This window comes from Mesoplodon bidens, assembly GCF_964165515.1.
Source record: "Mesoplodon bidens genome assembly, chromosome: 6".
NCBI lineage: Eukaryota > Metazoa > Chordata > Mammalia > Artiodactyla > Ziphiidae > Mesoplodon > Mesoplodon bidens.
In genome coordinates, this window is record NC_138162.1 from 34,725,904 (window position 1) to 34,746,589 (window position 20,686).

The 20,686-nt window shown below is 45.8% G+C and overlaps 1 protein-coding gene across 11 annotated transcripts in view; it reads right to left on the bottom strand.

Moving 5' to 3' along the window:
* Positions 1–20,686, bottom strand: part of PTPN3 (protein tyrosine phosphatase non-receptor type 3) — a 110,329-nt gene that overhangs the window by 55,634 nt on the left and 34,009 nt on the right. For 5 of the 11 annotated variants that reach the window (XM_081237138.1, XM_081237140.1, XM_081237141.1 and 2 more), the window contains 6 exons: positions 18,918–19,072; positions 13,580–13,687; positions 13,461–13,503; positions 11,556–11,634; positions 6,684–6,728; positions 3,547–3,599 (listed from right to left, as the gene is read on the bottom strand). In XM_081237138.1, coding sequence (XP_081093264.1) covers positions 3,547–3,599; positions 6,684–6,728; positions 11,556–11,634; positions 13,461–13,503; positions 13,580–13,687; positions 18,918–19,055 — 466 coding nt within the window. In that variant the 5' untranslated portion in view covers positions 19,056–19,072. Of the gene's footprint in view, positions 1–3,546; positions 3,706–6,683; positions 6,729–9,183; positions 9,839–11,555; positions 11,635–13,460; positions 13,688–18,917; positions 19,073–20,686 lie in introns of those variants that run through there. The other 6 variants (XM_081237145.1, XM_081237139.1, XM_081237142.1 and 3 more) reach the window with 6 other exon arrangements.

The following is a 20,686-nucleotide window of genomic DNA, read 5'->3' on the forward strand; positions in this document are numbered from 1 at the left end:
GTGCTCATCCTCACTACCAGCATCAGTTGGTCCATATCTGCCTGCCCACCAGGCTGCAGACCCTTTGCAGAGAGCAGCTGTGCTCTATCTGTGCAACCTGAGGCTACTGCAGAATCCACGCATGGCAGACACTCAGAGGCCATTATAGAATATGTATTTTCAAAAACTTCATTCCTGGGGACTTCCCTGGTAGCACAGTGATTAAGAATCCACCTGCCAATGCAGGGGACACGGGTTCGATCCCTGGCCTGGGAAGATCCCACATGCTGTGGAGCAACTAAGTCCGTGCGCCACAACTACTGAGCCTGCGCCACAACTACTGAAGTCTGCACGCCTAGAGCCCATGCTCCGCAACAAAGAGAAGCCACCTCAATAAAAAGCCCGCGCACCTCAACGAAGAGTAGCCCCCACTCGCCACAACCAGAGAAAGCCCGCATGCAGCAACAAAAGACCCAACGCAGCCAAAAAACAAACAAACAAACAAAAAACTTCACTCTTGGGACTTCCCTGATGGCGCAGTGGTTAAGAATCCGCCTGCCAATGCAGGGGACACAGGTTCGATTCCTGGTCTGGGAAGATCCCACATGCCGCGGAGCAACTAAGCCCGCGAGCCACGGCGACTGAAGCCCACATGCCTAGAGCCCGTGCTCCACAAGAGAAGCCACCGCAATGAGAAGCCCGCACACCACAACGAAGAGTAGTCCCCACTCGCCGCAACTAGAGAAAGCCCACACGCAGCAATGGAGACTCAACACAGCCAAAAATAACTAATAAATAAATTTATTTTTTAAAAAACCTTCATTCTTTGACCCTCATAGACACTTGATAGGCTACCAGCAATCTTCCACCATCAAGTGCTTTCAGGTTCTTTACCCACAGATCACTTTACTTTTTATCTGGTAAGAAAATGTGCTTTGTTTTGGCTTCACTGGCTACTGGTAGGCTTGTCTTCATATCAGATGTCCCTCTGGGACAATGTGGCAAACCGTATCAGATAAAATTTAGGCTTACTCTTTTTTTTTTTTTTACTTTTTGGCCACGCCCTGTGGCATGTGGGCTCTTAGTTCCCTGACCATGGATCAAACCACCGCCCCCTGCATTGGAAGCACGGCATCTTGACCACTGGACCGCCAGGGAAGTCCCTAGGCTTAATCTTTGATCCAGCTATTTCATATCCAAGAATTAATCTTATAGAAATATATGCACAGAAGTATGGAAAAATGTGTGTCGGTATATATTTGAGGGTGGAGGAATAAGAAACTTCTACTTAAAACCGCTTGCCTGACAGCCTATGATATTATTAGCATGACACAGTCACGCTAATGTTTCTACTGCAGCCAGTCTGGACTTTTTAGGTGCTTGTAACGTCCTTTGGCCCCCATTCTATCAGTCCTTTGCAGAGGGAAACCTGACTATTGAGGCTTAGGAATTTTATTTGGTACTCCAAATAGTTTGTTTACAACAGACTGTTCTTTAGACAGCTTTCTTCTGGGCACAAAAAATAGTACGAGTTAAACAACACTTGCCATGAGCCAGGTATATTCTAAGAGCTTTAAGTATATTTCATCTTCACTCAACCCTATGATTAGATATTATTATCACCTCCACTTGACAGACGAAGCTGAGGCCTGAAGAGGCTCAAGGTCAGGTAGGTATAAGTGGAAGAGACAAGACCCAGGTACTATGGCTTCAGCCTGCGTTCTCACTGACTCAGTTAACAGTGATGGTCCACTAAAGAGTTTCCACTTATCACCTTCAGAGGTGATACTTGAACCAAGTATCATAATCATAATCATAATCATCAACCAAGTTGTCATAATCACCATCATCACCCCCATCTTACATGTGAAAAAACTGAGATTCAGAGAGGTAACACCATGTTAGAAGCAGATGGAGAGCCAGATTTAAATGGAGTTTGCATCCAAAGCTATGTCCTTTCTGGTGTTCCTGCCCTTCAAACCTGAAGCTTTAGATGTGAGCACTAAACTTGCTCTGAGATGTGGGAAAACTCACTCTCCTCAGCTGATCAGCCTGGCAGAGATGGAGTCCACTGGGTCTAGTGACTACTAAGAATACAGTTAACTGGTGACCGTGCCATTTCCTATATGGATGCGACATGGCCGGATCTGTTCCAGATGTATTATAGGGAGAGGGGAACTTTCAGATCCACCCAAGCTCGTCACTGGGCCATCTCTTCTGAGTCTCCCATTGGGGAGAAGGAGATGTAGGTTATACGGGGAGATGAACACTGGGTCTTGTCTTACTAGTGAGCAGGGCCACTGCTAAAGGTATCTCTTCTACTTCCTGGTATCATGCAGCCACCTTGCCCTTCACCTCTCCCATGTCTGTTCTTTGCTCCTGGGGAACAGGCAGGCTTAAGGCCACATCAGGAATCCCTGTCAGCATTCTCTTGCTATTTTGCCTCTTCTGAGACCAAAGCAGAGGGAGGAGTTCAGCCAGTGCCTGCCAAGACCAGTCCATCCTGCTCTCTTAACTCCCCACCGTGCAGTCGGCCAAGAGGGGAACAAGCCCAGGTGGCGTGGGGCTCACAGGAAGTCTGGAGCAGCTCTGCACGAGTTCTGGTTGGTTACTGCACTGGCCTCACACAGCTAGTTAACTATAAAGTGATATTTTACCTTCCATCTGGCTATGCACCCTGTCCTCGTACACATCCGGCATCTACCACGGGGCCTCACGTGGAACATATTCTAATAATGTTTTGGTGAGTGAAGAAGTGGATTCTTACTTCAGCATAAACAGGCCTTGATGGAAAATTCCATCTGGACTTTCCATCCCACACGGCAGCCACTAGCCACACAGAGCTATTGAGCACTTGAAATGTGGCTAGTCCAAGTTGAGATGTGCTGGAAGTGTAAAATCTGGACTGGTTTTCAAAGACTTAGTATGAAAAAAATGTGAAATATCAAAATTTTTACATGGATTACATACTAAAATAATATTTTAGATATATTAATACGATGTATTTCATTTTACTTTAACATAGCAACCAGAAAGCTTAAAGTTACACATGAAGCTCCTATTGTATTTCTATTGGGCACTGCTGCTCCAGGCCAATATATAAGCCGTCGCTCTACTGAAACTAAAAATAAACTCCTAGGACCCCAGCAGTGTTTCAGAGTAGCACCAAGCAAGTAGCAGGAGTGACCTCCAGCAAATTCCTGAACCTGTCCGGGTCTTAGTTTCCACATCTATAAGAAGTGACTGGTAGAAGTATCTGCCCCACCAGGATTTTGTTATAGAGTCAAATCCAATTGTGAGTGAAGCCTCTGGAAAATGTAACGTGCGATAGGTATCTTCTGTTTTCTGGGCTCCCCTGGGAGGAAACCCGCTTTCCCTAATACAACATCCCTGAGCTTGAGGACAGCCTAAGTCAGGATGAAAGTGGAAATATCTGGACAGCCAGAGATATGCTGCCCAACAGGATTCCTGGGGAAGGGACTCGGTCAAACAGGAGAGGCCAGTGAGTTTCTTAATATACCAGTCAGAACAAGCTGTCCATCTGCGAAATGCTCCTTTGTGACTTACACTGTACTGCATAGGATGCTAGAACCACCGCTGAGTTAAGAGGGCAGGTTAACCTGTCAGAAGAAAAACATATTAGGAAAGTCACCAGAACCCACGACCGCCCAAAACGCTCATTGATTATGGGTAACACATGTCTTTTTCTTGGATTAACCATTAAAAAAAATCACGAATAATAACAAAGAATTTTAGGATACTCAATCTCAAAAAGTAAAGATAAAAGTAACATACTAAAGAGTCTCTGAAATTAAAAGAGAATTTTTCCATGTTTAAAATAATATATATTAATACAAATACCATGAGGCTAAAGGTTTAATGTTGGCCAGGGTTTGGCTGGTCAAGAAAGGTCAGGCTCATATCACTAAGAGAAAAAATGAGAAAAGTGTACTCTTAGATCAATGGGCAGGCAGCCTTTGTCTCTTTCTGGTAAAGACGTGAGACTTCTCATAGGGCTAACTGAATTCCTGAGTTCTGCTGACTCTGATTCTTGATGACCTGCTTTCTAGAAGGATGACATCCTCTTAGAAGGGAAAAACAGAAAAGTATTCTGAATTTTAAAACTCCTGTGGGTTTTGAGTTACTTAATTAGTTACAATGACTTAAGATTCCTAAATCTATTCACCCTCCTGCAACTTCCCATCTAGAGGGAATGGTCTGCTACCCCTCGGTTGTCCTGCCATCCACTGGAAATCCACGAACCCAAGGTTGGACTTGTTTTCCTTCTTTCCTCTTAAGCTCACTGCCCTCCCAAACACCCTGTTTCAGCCAATGACGCCATCTCTGTCATAGTCCAAATCATCTTGGTTGCTCCCTTCTCTCCATTCAGCTACAGATTTCACGGTCTGCCTAGGAGCTCAGCCGGCAGATCTGGGGCAGGAATCACTGCCAGGTGGAGGAACACATGAATAGAAGCAGGAGTGAGGGCTTGCAGGGTTGGGGGGGGGGACCCAGATTTTAAAAGCATGCTTCCCAGCAACCTTGTGAAAAGTGGAGAAAACATGCAGTTTCCATGGCAGCCCATGAAGTTCCCAAGATATGAGTCACCCCCAGCTCTCTGACTAATCTGGTTGGCTCACCAGGGTTTCCCTTCTGGTCAGCTGTGTTGTGTGCTGGTCCTGAAGCTGCATATAAATATGAAGGTAGCCTTCCCTATCTGAGGGGCCCCATCTTTCAAGTAACCATGTGTTCTTGCTCGAACTTCTAAATGCAGATATGTCTAGGGATGCTTGCTATATATTCGATCATCTGGAGACTCAGAGAGCCCAAAGGAAGAGCAAACATCAGCATTCACTTTCCTACCGAGATGGGCTTCAATGAAATCTAAGCTGGTGTCCTTGCTACAGGAAGAGCAGGTGAATGGGATTCAGAGAAAAGCTTAAGAGAGTGGCTAAGGGGGTTCAGTCTAGATGGAAGAAACAATCCTATGAGTAAGTCAGGAAGAACAACATTTCCAAAGAATGGTGTAAATAACAAACTAAAGAACACCATGTTCTTTGACAGATTTCTTCCTTGCTCTCCAGGCTTTAGGGTCTCCATCTGTCAGACAAGATCACCTATCTCTTCAGGAAGGAGGGGTTGAACAAGAACTTTCAAACCCGGGAGAAACACTAACTAGATCCACTGAGTCTGTCAAGAGATCCACGGCTACTAAGGGCTGGATGCCACCCTGACAGCCCGCCACCCCCAGAGAGATGAGGGCCGCCTGCAGGCCTGACAAGGATGGCAGGGACCTAAGCCAGGACGTGGCCCTCAACAGGTTTCTACTGATTCATACCAAACAAGGGGCATAAGAAAAAATGAAGATGACCAATTTCTAATATTTGGAGAGCTAGACTGGAAGCTCCCAAGGGTAGGGGTAGTGGGCCCAGCCTCACTGGACCAGCACAGTCAGTGCCCATCTCGTAATGTGTGCTATTTGCAAAATACGTGTGGGGAAAACAAGTCAGTGTGTAGAAAAGAAAGACACAACTAGTTCTATCACCACAGAAGGCAGCCTGGACCCAGGACAGGCAGGGGTGGGTAATTTCAACCTAGAGTTACCCTGAAATATAAGAAGGCTGCCTCAGGAAAGCCCCTCGTCCTCTTCCAGCCTTTTTTATAGATTCTGTTCCTGCCAAATCCCTCCTGCTTAAAACCCTCAACAGCATTCCTCTGCCTGGTAGATCCAAGACGCAGGTCTCTGTTTGACAGGAGGAGCCCTCTCTCTCTCTGTTCTGCTGTAGGCCCCCAGCATGTGGTCTCCAATTGGGACTGTCCGGGGGGAGGCGATGTCCTCTCTGCCCAGTGAGATTTAATTCCTCACTTCTCCACCAACCCCAACTCATCACAGAAATCCACACTCTTCACAAAGCTCACACCGGCATCTCCTTCTCCTAAAACCTATGATGGCTGTGGTCTCCACCGCCCATATTGGTCCCAATTGCTTCACGAGCTCCTATCTCATTTCCCCAACCAGACTGCCAGGTCCCTCATGGAAGCACAGTGGAGGCTTCTGAAGACCCTCCTTAGTAGAAGGAAAGAGGGGGTGGGGAGGATGAGAGTAAGACATGGCTGTTCCCACCCGTTTACCTGCTGCACTGTCTCCTGTAAGTCAAGAAAAAAACTCTGGATTTGGAGAAGGTGGCTCAGGGACCACTGACTTGGAATTTCTCCTCCCTTCCTGAGCCTCTCAGATACTTTGCAGCCACGGAGATGGTCCTGATGCACAAGAAGTGCTGAAGCACGGATAGATGCTCCTGTCTTCCAGCCAAGTTCCCCAGAGAGAAAATGAGTCACCTCTGGGTACTAAGGGGCTCAGAGGGGACCTAAATTGGGCTTGATCTGCCTTCCTGGATGAAGCCCGTTTTACATTCAGGATCTCTCCTTCCCTCCCTTTAAAGTTTCTCAGGTCTTTACCAGAAAGATAACTGTACCTTCTGTAATAAAATTGAAACAACATGAAATGAGGTTTGTCAATCCTCAGCTTCTCCAAATCCAGACCAAGCTAGAAACAGATGTCTCAAGCAGGATGCTGCTTTCAACATCCATTCTTTGTTTACATTTAATTTGTTACCAGAAATGTACAATCATTAGATTAAACCCAGGAATTTCAGTAGTCTGGGGGAACTGACAGGAAAAGAAGAATACGAAAGTCTCATTACCTTCCTTCACAAATATCCATCTTCAGTTGTAAGAAATACAAATGCCTATGAAATAATTGTTTTCATTAATTCACAATACTCAAATTAAAATAAGCCAAAAAAAATTGATGAGTCAAGGACAAGACCTGCACATGTGAAAAACAAAACACACAAAGACATTTTGTCTCAAGTATCAGGCGCTGTTTAGTCCACTGCAAAGCTACGCCCCTTCAGTAATAATGGCTCGTGAGGCTGCTTTAGTCTCAATGGGTAGTGGCGGGGGGCATTTCCAGCCGGCCTCCCACCCACACATGCTCTCTTGGGATGGCTGAGCAAGGATGGATGGGGTGAGAGCAGCCCAAACAACCAGCTGCTGCTGCTGCCGCCAATGAGCGCCCCCGGCCTGGACCTACCTAGTCAAACTCGGGGTATCTGAGAGCACCAGGATCCACGGGCGGCCCCCCGCACACCGAGGGGCTGCTGTTCTGAACATCTGCACACCTATGTTCCCTCTGTGTGAAGTTACTGAGAGGTGGAGCGTCTAGGAAGACACCTCCTTGGCTGGGGTGCAAGCACCCAGCTGAGCTTTTTCCTGTGTCCCAGGAACTGTGGGTGCCTGAGCAAAAGCATAGACATCAGTCATCTACAGGCTGCCAGGCCTCCTGGGTGAATCCTGCACTTGTCTGTGAGTTCCCAGCAATGTCGCTTCAAAACCCGGGACTTGATTTGTGGGCAGAACTTGGTAAGTTCTTGGTTAGTCACGGGACCCTCCATCCAGGGAGCAGGAATCACAAGGCATCAACAGTGCTGTGCAGGCCGGGAAGGGCCCTGGAGACTGTTATATTTAGGGACATGGCATACATATGACACTTGACCTCTGGCTCCCACTCTTTGTTAAAAGCCTGGATTCACACGGGATAGACATTCCAGCATCTGGCCAAGATGACAAAAGGGAAAATTCTTGAAATCCAATACAGATGCAGCAGAAGTGTTCAGGGCCAGGAGAGAGAATTTCGGCAATTTAAACAAACCAGTCTCAATATTCCTTCTAATTTCTATGTTTAAAGGTTAAGGCGCCAGTGTTTTGAGATGTGAATGCGTCACATGGTATTACAACCCTGTATTTGCACAGTTCTGGGCTGTGTGTGGTACTTCATAACTTATCGCCTCATTTCAACCTCGTAAGAACTCTGCGGTGGGTACTGCTACCTCCATTTTTTACTGATGAGGATACAGATGTCGTATGGGTTATGTGGGGTCAGTTATGTCTTATTTCAACCTGGACACGCATGCTATGAAAACAATCTGATTATGCTACAAATTTCTTATGCGTCTAATGACTAAAAAGCTTAGGATCCATCTCCTAACTCTGATATTACTTTGACTGTAATTATCACCAACTACTCCTACCATGCTGAATGCCAGAGCATCGAGAGATGGTATGACATACATTTGCTGATTCTCTCTTATTCCAAATTGGAATCTCTATCTTTTCCACCTAGGAGAACACAATTGGTCCTTTCTAGTTTGTTCCTATATTTACCCAAGCTGAAATTCAACTGGAATTAAGTGTTCTCTCCTCCTATAATGCTACTGAGAGAAAGAAGAGAAGGAACAGAATTACAGATAATCCAGTGGTAAATCTGGACTTTCACTGACAAGCCCAGCTAAGCAGAAGGTCTTCCTCGGGATGTAAAGGAGAATGGGAACCTAGAGACCCCTGTTCATCAAATGCTACTTTGTCATATATTCAGCAACGTTTCTGAGTCAACCCCAGGACATCATACACAAAGAGATCAGAATAGTGGAATGATGCCCAAACTTAGGAGACCTCCTAGGAATCCTGAGAGAGTCTGATTTTGAGACTGCCCGTATATGAAAGTCTGTTTAGAACGGTCTAAATTTATCAGAAACAGCCACCATGGAGGCTCATAATCAAGGAGACGGTTAGCAATTAGAATAAAGGAAGTCATTTAAAAGAGATGCTTGGTGTGCCTGACTTCAGAAATGTAACACTCATTTCTGGAGTGCACCCCAATCCATGACCTCAACTTCAGAAAAAAGCAATAAATGCCTCCCTGCCTAGATCCTTAGTAAACAAACAGGAAAGAACAAATACCACGTCTATATTCCTCCTTTGACCCTTGAGAGCAAAATTTCTTTAAAGGGGAACTCATTTTTGCATAGGCTACAGAGCTGGGGCTTAAAAAAGATACTACGTATAATACTGTACATCAACTATACCTAAAAAAAAAAAAAAGACACTAAGTGCCAGGAATATAGGCAAAACTCTTCATTAAAGTAAAAACAAAACAAAACAATATTTTTTTGAATTAATGGTGGAAGCCTGGCCCAGCCTAAGAAGAAGATCTGGCAGTCCTGGCTATTCCCCAGCTCGGTAGGAGCCACAGGGGTGGCTGCTGCCATGACTCCTGCTGTGTTAAGAGAAATCTGTTACGCACATCCCAGAAGGTGACAGCTATACTCTACTCTACACTGGGGGGGGGACCACCCATCTTACCGTGGAGGTTGAGTAGTGGGGTTGAGTGTCAGTCTGGAACTAGTGACTTTTAGGAAGGACACGGACAAACCGATTTTATCTGGAACTTAGGTAAGAACAAAATTTAGTCTATTATTTGTCTTCAGCCAACATCTGCCTCTCGGCAGTCTCCACCCACTGGCTGTAATGCTACCATCAAGCGCATCTAATTCCCCCTTTCCCATGACAGCCCTTGGAAGATCTGAAAGCAGCCTTCGTTTCTGCGGGCTTCCTCTCCATCCTGGCCTCCCCACTTGCCTCAGATGTCCCTCAAATGACAGGGGGGCTCAGCAGAAAGAAGCTTTCCTGGGGGGCATGCAAGTAGCGTCCAACGACCGAGAGGGGCCCTGGAGAAGGGCTCCTGCGTTAGGCTGGCGTGAGTGATCCCTTCACTCAGGCACTCTGGCAGCCGCAACCCTAGGGCTGCAGCGTCTCAGGGAGGACACAGGGCAATGAGGGACGACCACCGGTTTAGGCAGTGCAGGTCGCACTCGGGGTGGGAACCCTTCAGTGGGTAGTAAAATCAATTTAATGAGCCACAAGTGACATTTTAAAAGAAGGAAATAGAAAACTTAAGAGTGCTTTGCAATTACTATTGTTTCATGAAATATCTACTTCAGTAATTTACATATATCTGTGTAATGCATTACAAAGCAAAATATATTTTTTATTGTGGGGTTATGATTACAAAAAAAACACCACTGGTTAAAAACACACACACAGGGCCTCCCTGGTGGCGCAGTGGTTGAGAGTCCGCCTGCCGATGCAGGGGATATGGGTTCGTGCCCCGGTCTGGGAGGATCCCGTATGCCGGGGAGCGGCTGGGCCCGTGAGCCATGGCCGCTGGGCCTGCACGTCCGGAGCCTGTGCTCCGCAACGGGGAGAGGCCACAGCAGTGAGAGGCCCGCATACCGCAAAAAAAAAAAAAAAAAAAAAAAAAACACACACACAAATACACACACACACACACACACACACACATATAAAATCCAACATGACATTTTTTAAAGCATCCCTTGAACAGAATTTGATATTCAGTAGTAGCCTGAATATTTCCAGTAGGGAAATCCTGGTGGGGTCATTTCAAACATATTCTCATAGATCATGTCACCACTTTGCATCCACCGGCTTATGAGCTGACCTGTTGAGTTGAGTGTCCTACACTCCCCCTTAGTCCACCAGCATGAAAAGCCGTTATGATGAAAACTCAAGGCATCACGTGTATGTCCCGTGGTTACCCAATGAGTCATGCTGGACATCTTATACCAGCTTAAAATTTAACCTAATAGTAAACACAAGTCAAATCTCCAACGTCTTCTATTGTAGAGGGAAGAGGTGTACAAAGAAGACAAAATAGTAATAGACTAATATATGGCCTTTAAACACATTAAAAGTTCAAATGTGATCATGTGATTACCATTTTTTTTTTTAAAAAAAAGGAAAAAACAAAACAGCACTTTATGTCCAAGTTAATGTCTCTTCCTTGGTGATGGTCTCATGGCCACAATGGGCACAGGATAGGATTCAATAATCCTGAACATTCATTGCTTTTTTTCTGGTGGAAGAGTTTCCCTCTCTAAGAAAAACAAACGTTTCAATCATAGGAGGGCTGGCTGTTGCCCTGGGGGGAGGGGAAAGAGAGGCCCAGGCGAGCTTGCAGAGTCCATGTTCAAACAGCAACAACTTTCCTGTGCCCGCCCCTCCATTCCAAACACGGGTCCTCATCCAGAAAACCCATGTGCCAGCTCAACACCAGGGCCAGGACCTGCGCCAAGCCTGGAGGGGTAAACAAGTCTCACAGCCCTCTGGCCCTTATCTGTTCCACGGATTGCCTGAACCACAGATTCACGGAGGCGGAGGAAAGACACTGACCCGGCCTCCTCTCCTTTGCAGCTCCTACCAACAGGGGATCTGATAGAAAGTTCTCAGTTCAGAGACCTCTCGGTCTCCTAAAGAGTTCAATCCTAGCCCCTCAGAGACACTGCGCTGTTTGACAGGTAGATGACTGTTTTACAAACTTCCTGATTGCAGTAGCAGAAAATAACTGCGTTCTCTGAACACAGGTGCTCAACATGCAGGGGAAGCTGGACGGAAGGGGAAGGTAGGAGGTGGTGGATGGGAGCGTGCTGGGAACGGCACCAAATCAGGAGGCCAGAGAAGGAGGCTCAAGATGAAAATGAATTCGCCGATTAAAATTTCAATACATGTACCCCCCAATTTTTACTGGGATTGTAACTGTTGGTGCAGTTATACCCAAGTGAAGTATCTGGCCACAGTGATAAATTAAAGAGTACATTTTCAGTGGTTACTCATTTTTATATACTAAATAGAAAACTTAAAAAAAATGTTATTACCTGGTTTGTTCTTGCTGCAGTGTGTTGGGATCAGGTATAAAAAATCTTACTCGAAAATGCAGGGTACAGGGGATACCTCCTACAACATTTTTCAAAAACAAATTAAATTTTCCCTTTAAAAAAGTCAATGTATGTAAGCGGCTACTCTCCCATAAGTGATGCATTTTTCACTAGACCACAGCTTTTTCCATCAATAAAAGGACTAATTTCAAAAAAGGAGTGCATAAGTTAGTTAAGTGTTCAGAAATCTCCAAGTCTACAAGAAGTAAAATATTTTTGCAACATCAGTATAAAATGAGGTATAATCTACTTCCTATTACATGTTTAACTTAGGGATGTGTTCAAACAATGCACTCCATTATCTGTATTAGGAACTTTAAAAATCCTTAAATCAACAGATTATACAAAACTCACAAAGAAGTAATCTCCCACATATATAATGACTTCATACTTTTCAAATGTTTTCATGTACACTCTTGAATTTAAATACCGCCATGACTATGAGTAAGCTAGCCTGCTGTCGACTGCACTGTGTAACAGATTAGCCACCAGGCTTGGAGATGTGACTTGCCTTGGGTCACACAGCCAATGATAACACCAGACTTACAGCACTGAGTCTTTTGATTCTGCATTTTAAAATCATTTTTATACTGCAAAATATTTCATGCTTTTAATGCAAAGTGAATTCTAAAAATGATTAATACAGTAGCAAATATTACACAGCTAATATACTCAAATACGGCTTTATGCAACAACGCCAAGAGTCCATTTGCTTGCAAGGATAAAATTAGCCCATTTCTTTTGCTGGATGTGGCAACAGGAGATCAGATTGTGTTGCTAAGATCCCATGCTCTTCTTCACGTCAATTTCTCTCCTCTCCATTACTCAGTATTCACTGGCTCTTTCCAGCACTTTCTGGCTCTGTGAAACTCAAGCTTTTCCCACCCTGCCTCCCTCACTGATCTCCTCTACATTAGTTCACTGTGGGCTCCACCCTCCCTTCTCAGAAGTACCCTCTGTCTTTGTCTCTGGATTGTATCAAAGACTCTAATGGTGTGTGTGCACCTATGAACATACCTGTGTACAGGTACCTGGGTACCTGTGGGTGGTTCTGTAACTCTGGGTGCGTGTGCGGCCCTGCATGTCGGCCAGGTTTGGGGCATAAGGTGCATAAAGGGGAACAGAGAGCGCGATGTTGGAAAACCAGGTGAAGGGTGCAGTGAGGTGTGGTTCGAAAACCCACCTACGTGGGAATTAACCTACAGCACTGGGATACACTCATGTGTATGTCTGTGACACTAGTTACCCATGCCTTTGGAACTGTGCTGTCGAAAAGGTGTGTGTGTGTGTGTGTGTGTGTGTGTGTGTGTGTGTGTGTGTGTGTGTGTGTGTGTGTGTGTGTGTGTGTGTGTGTGTGTGTGTGTGTGTGTGTGTGTGTGTGTGTGTGTGTGTGTGTGTGTGTGTGTGTGTGTGTGTGTGTGTGTGTGTGTGTGTGTGTGTGTGTGTGTGTGTGTGTGTGTGTGTCTCTCTCTCTCTCTCTCTCTCTCTCTCTCTCTCTCTTTCCCATCCTGTCTTTCCCATCCTGGCTCTCATACTGGGCTGAAAAAAGCCATCCTTCTTCCCCTTTCTTTCCTATAAAATGAAACGTGGAATTCCTTTGCTCTTAGCTGGCTTCTTTCACCTTTCCCTTTCTTGCCCATATTTGGTGAGGACCCTTGGGGGCTGATCTGGAAGCATCTCTGCTAACTCAGAAGTCAGACAGGGAGAAGTCAGCTTACTCACGTCTCTTGGACCACCTGGAATCCAGGTACCAGATGTTACAGGTACGCTGAGGATTGGAGGAGAGAAATGGGCCACGATACACTAATACCTAGTGTTCAACCGACATGGGAAGGTCACACCCACCTTTTAACTGCTTCCTGATGGGTTTGCTTGCTTCAAGCCATCTCTGTTGGGTAAGAAAACATAAGATATAAAACCAAACCCAGCGGGAGCCCAGCACGTCTTCAAGGGAGGGTACTCACAGGAGAGTCCACTGAGTCATCACTGTGCTGCAAACCAAAATACTCCTTTTCCGTCACGCCCAAGTAGTTGTAAGCCATATCCAGGAGAACTTGACCAGTATCTTGTTTCTAGGGGAAAAAAATGTCCAGTGGGCAAAATTTTAAAACAAATTAAGAACTGGTGTTTAAAAGTCTTTATTGCAGGCAAGAAGGTGTTAAAACACGCAGAGAGATTTCATGCACACAGGTACCCTACAATAAGAAATATTAATAAGAATTTAATAAATTCCAAATTAAGAAGCCCCACGGAACATATGGAAAGTAGGGCTAAGATAAATATGATTTAAGAGAATGAGATAAATTTAATTTTCTAAGATTTCTTCCTTCCTCTTAGCTGAGATTCCCAAGTGATAACGTCTAACTTGGAAAACTCAGGTATCCCAATGACAGTAAACTCTCCGTGACCTACCCACGGATTATCCACAGCAAAATGTTAATCCTCAGGCGCCATGCAAGTGTACACAGGGAGGAAAACTCTACTAACAGCATGAAGGAAGACAGCTAAGAATACGCAAATGCCATTGGAAATACCCTCCAAGTGATTTGGCAAGGGACACTGGAGGATTATCTGCTTCCCTACTCCCCGGCACCTGAAGTGAGAAGCCAGTGGAGACTTTCAACCACACTTCACGTCCAGAGCAGGGCTCAGACACCTTCGCCACTCAGTGTTTTCAGACCAGGCACAGTGCTGGGCGTGGGGACAGAGCCATAACACGTGTCCCTTTCCTGCCCTCCTGGAGAGGCCAGCCGTGCAAGCAGCGACCATAACTCGGTGTGTCAAATGCCAAAGAACACTCCGGCACAGTGAACACACACAGGACAACACAAATGGGTGACTCAACCTGGGGACAAGGGAAAGCAGTCCCTGACCTGGTTCTGGGAGGCTGACAGGGCTGAGTGCCACGCCCTCCCTCCAGGCGCAGGAGCTAAGAAAAGGCATCAAGAGGACAGCCCAGCACAAAGGCACAGGGGTGGGGAATCGCGAATTCTCCTTTAACAGGCAGACTTCTTGGGAATCCTTTGAACCAAACCATTTAACTTAAGGGCAATGTGAGTCAGAAAGAGACCATGTATAGAACCAGCAAAGGCAGCTTTTTTGAGCACCTGATAGCAGATGATGTACCTGAAAACAGGTCACCATAACCAGGATGAGGAGAATTAGATAACTGTCACCCCCTCCTGCAGCCACTTCTCCGGGACAGTCTCACTTATCTGGCCCACAGTGTGGGAACACACGGCACCGCCTGTGTCCTGAACACATCCCCCTTCTGGCCCCAGGGCCCTGGTTCCCGCTGCTTCCTCCACTTCCCAGGTCACCTCCCATCCCAGGGGAATCAGGACAGTGTGGAAAAGATGACCTGGTCCACATACTCTAAATCATGAGATATTCTCCCTCCAAATTACGAGATACTCTTGATGCAAAGAGCTATCTGCTCCCCTTGTTGAAATTATTATTTGTATGATTTTATGTTATGTTTAATATATATTATTAATAACTTTAATCTATTGGGCATCTACAAGGAGCCTGCCACAGTATTCTGCACTTTTTATGTATGATCTCCAATCTTCGCAGCCATGTCACATAGCTGTCAACACCATCCCCTGTGCTGATGAGCAAACAGGCCTCAGAGGCTCCGTGCCTTGTGCTGTCAGCCGACGGACAGTCTGACTGCCTGACTCAGGAGTATTTGATGCCAGAGTCTGCAACGTTACCACCACACTGCCACTCTCCCGTCTGGAGTGCATAATTAATCCATTCCAGGATCTGCACAACTCACCGAGTTCTCAAAAGGAATTGAAACAAGATACATTTTTGATAAGAACAACCCTCCGGGCCCAGCGCCTGCCCCACAAGAGGTCATCTTGGCTACATCAGGTCACTGTCCGTGACAGTCTCGCTCTCTGGGCGGAGCTAAGAACAGCTGATGTCCAGGTCAGCTTCCCCGAGGATGGCCGCTCCTGGTCGTAAGACCACCTGGGCTGAAGGATCTGAATGCGACAGCGCAAATGACCCCCAGGAGCAGAAACATATAAAGTGACGGAGATTCGAAGTTGCAGCCAGGCCCTCAAATTGAAGTTCAGTGTGACTCAGCCTTGACCAGGCTGCTGGAAGCTTGGGGGGCAGCACAGGCAGCAGTGACAATAACAACAACATTTGTAACTGAAGATGACCAGGTGCCCACTGAACGCCAGGCACGTGATGATCACTCTGGGTGGATACCGTCCGCATTCCCCTCTACAGGGCTCATCACTCCTCCTCCTTAGAATACATCCTTACCTGGGATTCTCATTCCCTCTTGGCCTCCCCTTATCTCCCTGGACAGTCCTGCTTGTTCCTCATCCCCGCAACCATTGAACACCGAACCTCATTCGTATCTTCTGTCTATTCACTTCTCAGGTGATCCTAAAGTACATCTACCCTGGTAACACCCACATATGTATCCCAGCCTAAACCCTTCCCTTAAACTCCTCTTTTTTTTTTTTTTTTTTTTTTTTGCGGTACACGTGCCTCTCACTGTTGTGGCCTCTCCCGTTGTGGAGCACAGGCTCCAGACGCGCAGGCTCAGTGGTCATGGCTCACGGGCCCAGCCACTCCACGGCATGTGGGATCTTCCCGGACCGGGGCACGAACCCGTGTCCCCTGCATTGGCAGGCGTACTCTCAACCACTGCGCCACCAGGGAAGCCCCTAAACTCCTCTTTTGTATACCTAATGCCATTTCTACGCAGACGAGTAACAGGCATCTCAAACTCACCCTGTCTGAAACAGAACCAGTTATTTCTGCCCCCAAACCTGCTCCTCTTGCAGGCTTTCCCATTTCTATAAATTGCAGCTCCATCTTGCCCACTGCTCAGGCCAAAAACCTTGGGAGTCACCTTGAGGCCTCTTTCACATCCCAAATACCACTGGTTCCACCTTTAAAGTAGTTCCAGACTTGGTTTACTCTTAGCCGCATTAACTGCCCTGTCCAATCATCATGGTCTCTCCCACAGACTAACAGCCTCAGCCCTTGCCCCACCCCCTGCCCCAGTTTAGTGTCGACCGAGCATCCAGAGTGATACTTGAGTCAGATCATGTCAGGTCTCTGCCCAAACTCACCAATGCAGAACAGAGCCAGTGCTCAGAATGACCTACAAGGCTCTACACAATCCCCCTATCCCCTCAAGAGGAAAAAAGTTACGTTAAAAAAGTAACAAAACAGGGTTTCCCTCGTGGCGCAGTGGTTGAGAGTCCCCCTGCCGATGCGGGGGACACGGGTTCTTGCCCCGGTCCGGGAAGATCCCATGTGCAGCGGAGTGGCTGGGCCCGTGAGCCATGGCCGCTGAGCCTGCGCTCCGCAATGGGAGAGGCCACAACAGTGAGAGGCCCGTGTACCGCAAAAAAGAAAAAAAAATTGGGTTTTTTCTCCAGACTTAGTGGAAAAGAGGAAAAAATTAACTATTTGCACCAAAATGTTCTGCTGTGACATAGGAAAATGACCAAGTACAGTGTTATATTCCATCCTTTTTATCGGTGTTTTTTCTGTCTGTACCATCTGCTGTGTTCATTTCTCCAAACTCATGTCCACCTTGATGTGGGAGTAGGGGATAATCTTGTCGAAAGGCACACTGGTGCATGTGTGTCTGCTAGTTCACTTGTCCTTGACAATATTTTACAATATTAAAGAAAATCTTTTGAAACGGTTGTTAGGAAAAACAAAACAAAACAACCCATCACCTGTTATCTCTCTGACCTCATCGCCTCCTCCCCTCCTCCTTCCTCATTACACTCCAGACGCACTGGCTTCTAGCCTGTTCTGCAACCACACTAAGGGAAGGGGACCCCGCCTCAGGGTCTTTGCTCTGCTGTTTCTTCTACCTGGAATGCGCTTTCACACAGTTCCTCCCCTTACTTCCTTTAGGTCACCTCTGAAATGTCATCGTATGAGTGAGGTCCTCCCGAATCGCTTCTATAAAATGACAAATGACAACCCCACTCCTTGCCCTGTCCTTAACTCTCCACCTTCCTTATCCCGATTTTTCTTCTAAGTACATGATACCGCCTGACATAGTACACATTTGTTTATGGTCTGTTTCCTCCCTCTAGGATGTAAGCTTTAAAAGGCCAGGGATTTTGCTCTGTTTTGTTCACTGCTGTATTCTTTGTACCCAGAACAAAGCCTGGCATGTAGTAGGTGCTCAGTAAACACGTGCTGAATAAACATTCATGTTCTTGTTGGGAAGAAGATGTATGGCTGAGGAATAGCTCCAAGACAGACAACGTAAATTTTAACAAAGGAGCCATGTCTGAACTAAGCTGTCAGTTTACAGCAACTGGAAGAGAACTTCGGGGCCTCTACAGAGCAGCCACCGTGCAGCGACTTCATGCACACTGCCCTCTTCTCTTGCCTGCTCAGCCATCAACGTCCACAGTGACCTGGGGTCAGCAGGAGGCAAACTCATGGGTGGGGGAAGACCCCAGCAGGGACCACTTTTTGTCACCCTTCAAATTCTTGTGGCCTTCTAACATCCCCCAGTTGTTCTCTGGTACCCTCTCTTCTCTTTCTGACGCTTTCCATTGCACACTGAATTTTCCAGGCTGGGGCAGATGCTGGCAGCCAATCTGGGGTTGGAGGCGACCCCTTAGAACTGGCCAGAGGATGGGAGAGACAGGCAAAGGTCACGAACACCCAGTGGTGACTGGGGAGGGGCGCGGCAGCAGGGACGGTTACTGGTCAGGCATCTTCCTGCTGACGTAGGATTGGAGAGCCCGTTTCTAGCCCTGCCTCTGCTTGAGGTGCACAAGCCAGGCCCTCCCTGAGCCCTGCCATCTGGGAGGCTAACCATCTCACTACCCTCCAGAAAGGACCCACCATTTACCATTTGCACATTTAATGAGTACCTGCTGTGAGGCAGGCACAGGGGAAATGACACTATTGCCATTCTCCAGGAGCTCGCAGTTTAAAGAGTGACATATAACCAGATAATTACAACCACTATTCATGCAATGTGACAGGGGCCCTAATAAAGCACACACAGGGCACCATTATTGGAGAATCAGCTCAGGAAGTCAAAGACGTCACTGAAGCAGTAACATCTAAGACTCACACAGTTCAGAAACAAGAGGGGGGAAGACACGCCAGGTAGAGGTAAGATTATGGACAAAGTTTTTAAGGTTATTTCTAGTTCAATCTCAACATACAAGATCTGAGACCTCAAGCTTTTAATTTAAAATAATTTCTCTTCATTTTATAAACCAACAGATGAAAAGTATTTCTTAGGGGCATTAATTCAGAAAAAATTAAATTTGGAGAACTCACATTAACTTTAAAGGTCTGTACCAAGCCATCTAGAAAGCAGATGCTGCAGATGACTTCAGATCGAGTTTTCTCTTTGGGTAATTCTGAGGTGCGTATGTTATTAATTCTTCCACCGAACGCACGTAACCGGGAGGTCATAACTATCGTTGAATAACCTGTAACAGAAGACACACCTGGTTAGCTCTGATGTGCAAATTACCAGTTCCATGTGAACATACCTCCCATTCCATCCATTCCTCACCTGTCTGCCTTGACCCTCACAAAACTGTCTCAAGAGCTCAGATAAATGAGAGCCAGATAACAGACCATGTTTCCATCTGAGTTTCGACTTCTAAGCAGCTTTAAACAATATTTATTGCTCAATTATAACACGTTCAGAGAATTATATGGCTTATTTGTGTCTTATTATCTCCCTCGTCTAAATCTTCTAAATTTATATTTCCCAGGTTTTAAATTTGTTAATGTTTTACAACTTTATATATTTGTGTATTACACCTCTAAGGTTTTACAGAACTAAATGTGATGCAAAAATGATTTAAAATATGAAGATTTTATTGATCATTAGACTACATTAAGAACATCTATTCATTAAAAGACTATTTTTTAAAAAAAGACCCACAGAGGTATTTGTAATATATAACTACAAAGAATATATAAAGAGCTACTACAAATCAAAATGAGAAAAAACAAACAACTAGGTAGAAAATGGGAACATTAGTTGTCAAAGGAATGCAAACTAAAACCTCAAAGCAACAGAACCACACCCCCACCAGAATGGCTATGATGAAATCCAACAAAACCAAGGGTTGGCCATAGTGTGGAGTAACTGGAACTCTCAGGCACTGTTAGTGAGGATGTAAATTAGTGCAGCTACTTTGGAAAACTGTTTGACAGTGTCTACGAGAGCTGAACATATGCACATCCTGTGAAATAATTCCACTCTTAGGCATATTCCCAACAGAAAAGTATATATTTATCCATTAAAAGACATGCATAAGAATTTTCATAATAGCTCCAAATTGTAAAAGACCCAACAGAACGGATAAACTGTGGTGGAGTCCCACCATGCATGACTACCCAGCAAAGGAAATAAATGAACTACTGTTGACACACAACACGAATTCCTCTAGTGTTGTGTTGAGCAAAAGCATCCAAGACTCAATAGATGACCTGTATAGCGTGATTCCATTTACATAAAGTTCAGAATAGGCAAAACTAACCAACAGAAGACAGGATAGCAGTTACCTCTACATGTAGTGACTGGGGGGTGTCCAGGGGTCTTCTGGGATGCTTATATTCCATCTCTTAATTGGGGTGCTAATAACACTGGTGTACTCACTTTGTGAAAATCCACCAAGCTCTACCCTTATGATTTGTGCTCTTTTTTTGTATGTATATTTCAACAAAGTTTACTTTAAAAATACATGAACGAAGAGGGAATTAGAGAGAAGTTTAAAAATCTGAGCATGGTATATTAGGGAACAGTAATGAAAGCGGTTTTATCAATGAATACAATTGTGAAGTGTTAGACTAACAGACTAAAGCAGTATGCAACGGAGCACATGGTCACTTCGTGCCGGCGGGAGGGACAAGGGTCCAGGCCAGCTCCTCAGCTTAGGAACGGAGGTGTAAATCTGACAAGATTGGGTGGAAGAGCAGATAAAGATGAAGGACTTGGGCCTCCCTGGTGGCGCAGTGGTTGAGAGTCCGCCTGCCGATGCAGGGGATACGGGTTCGTGCCCCGGTCTGGGAGGATCCCATATGCCGCA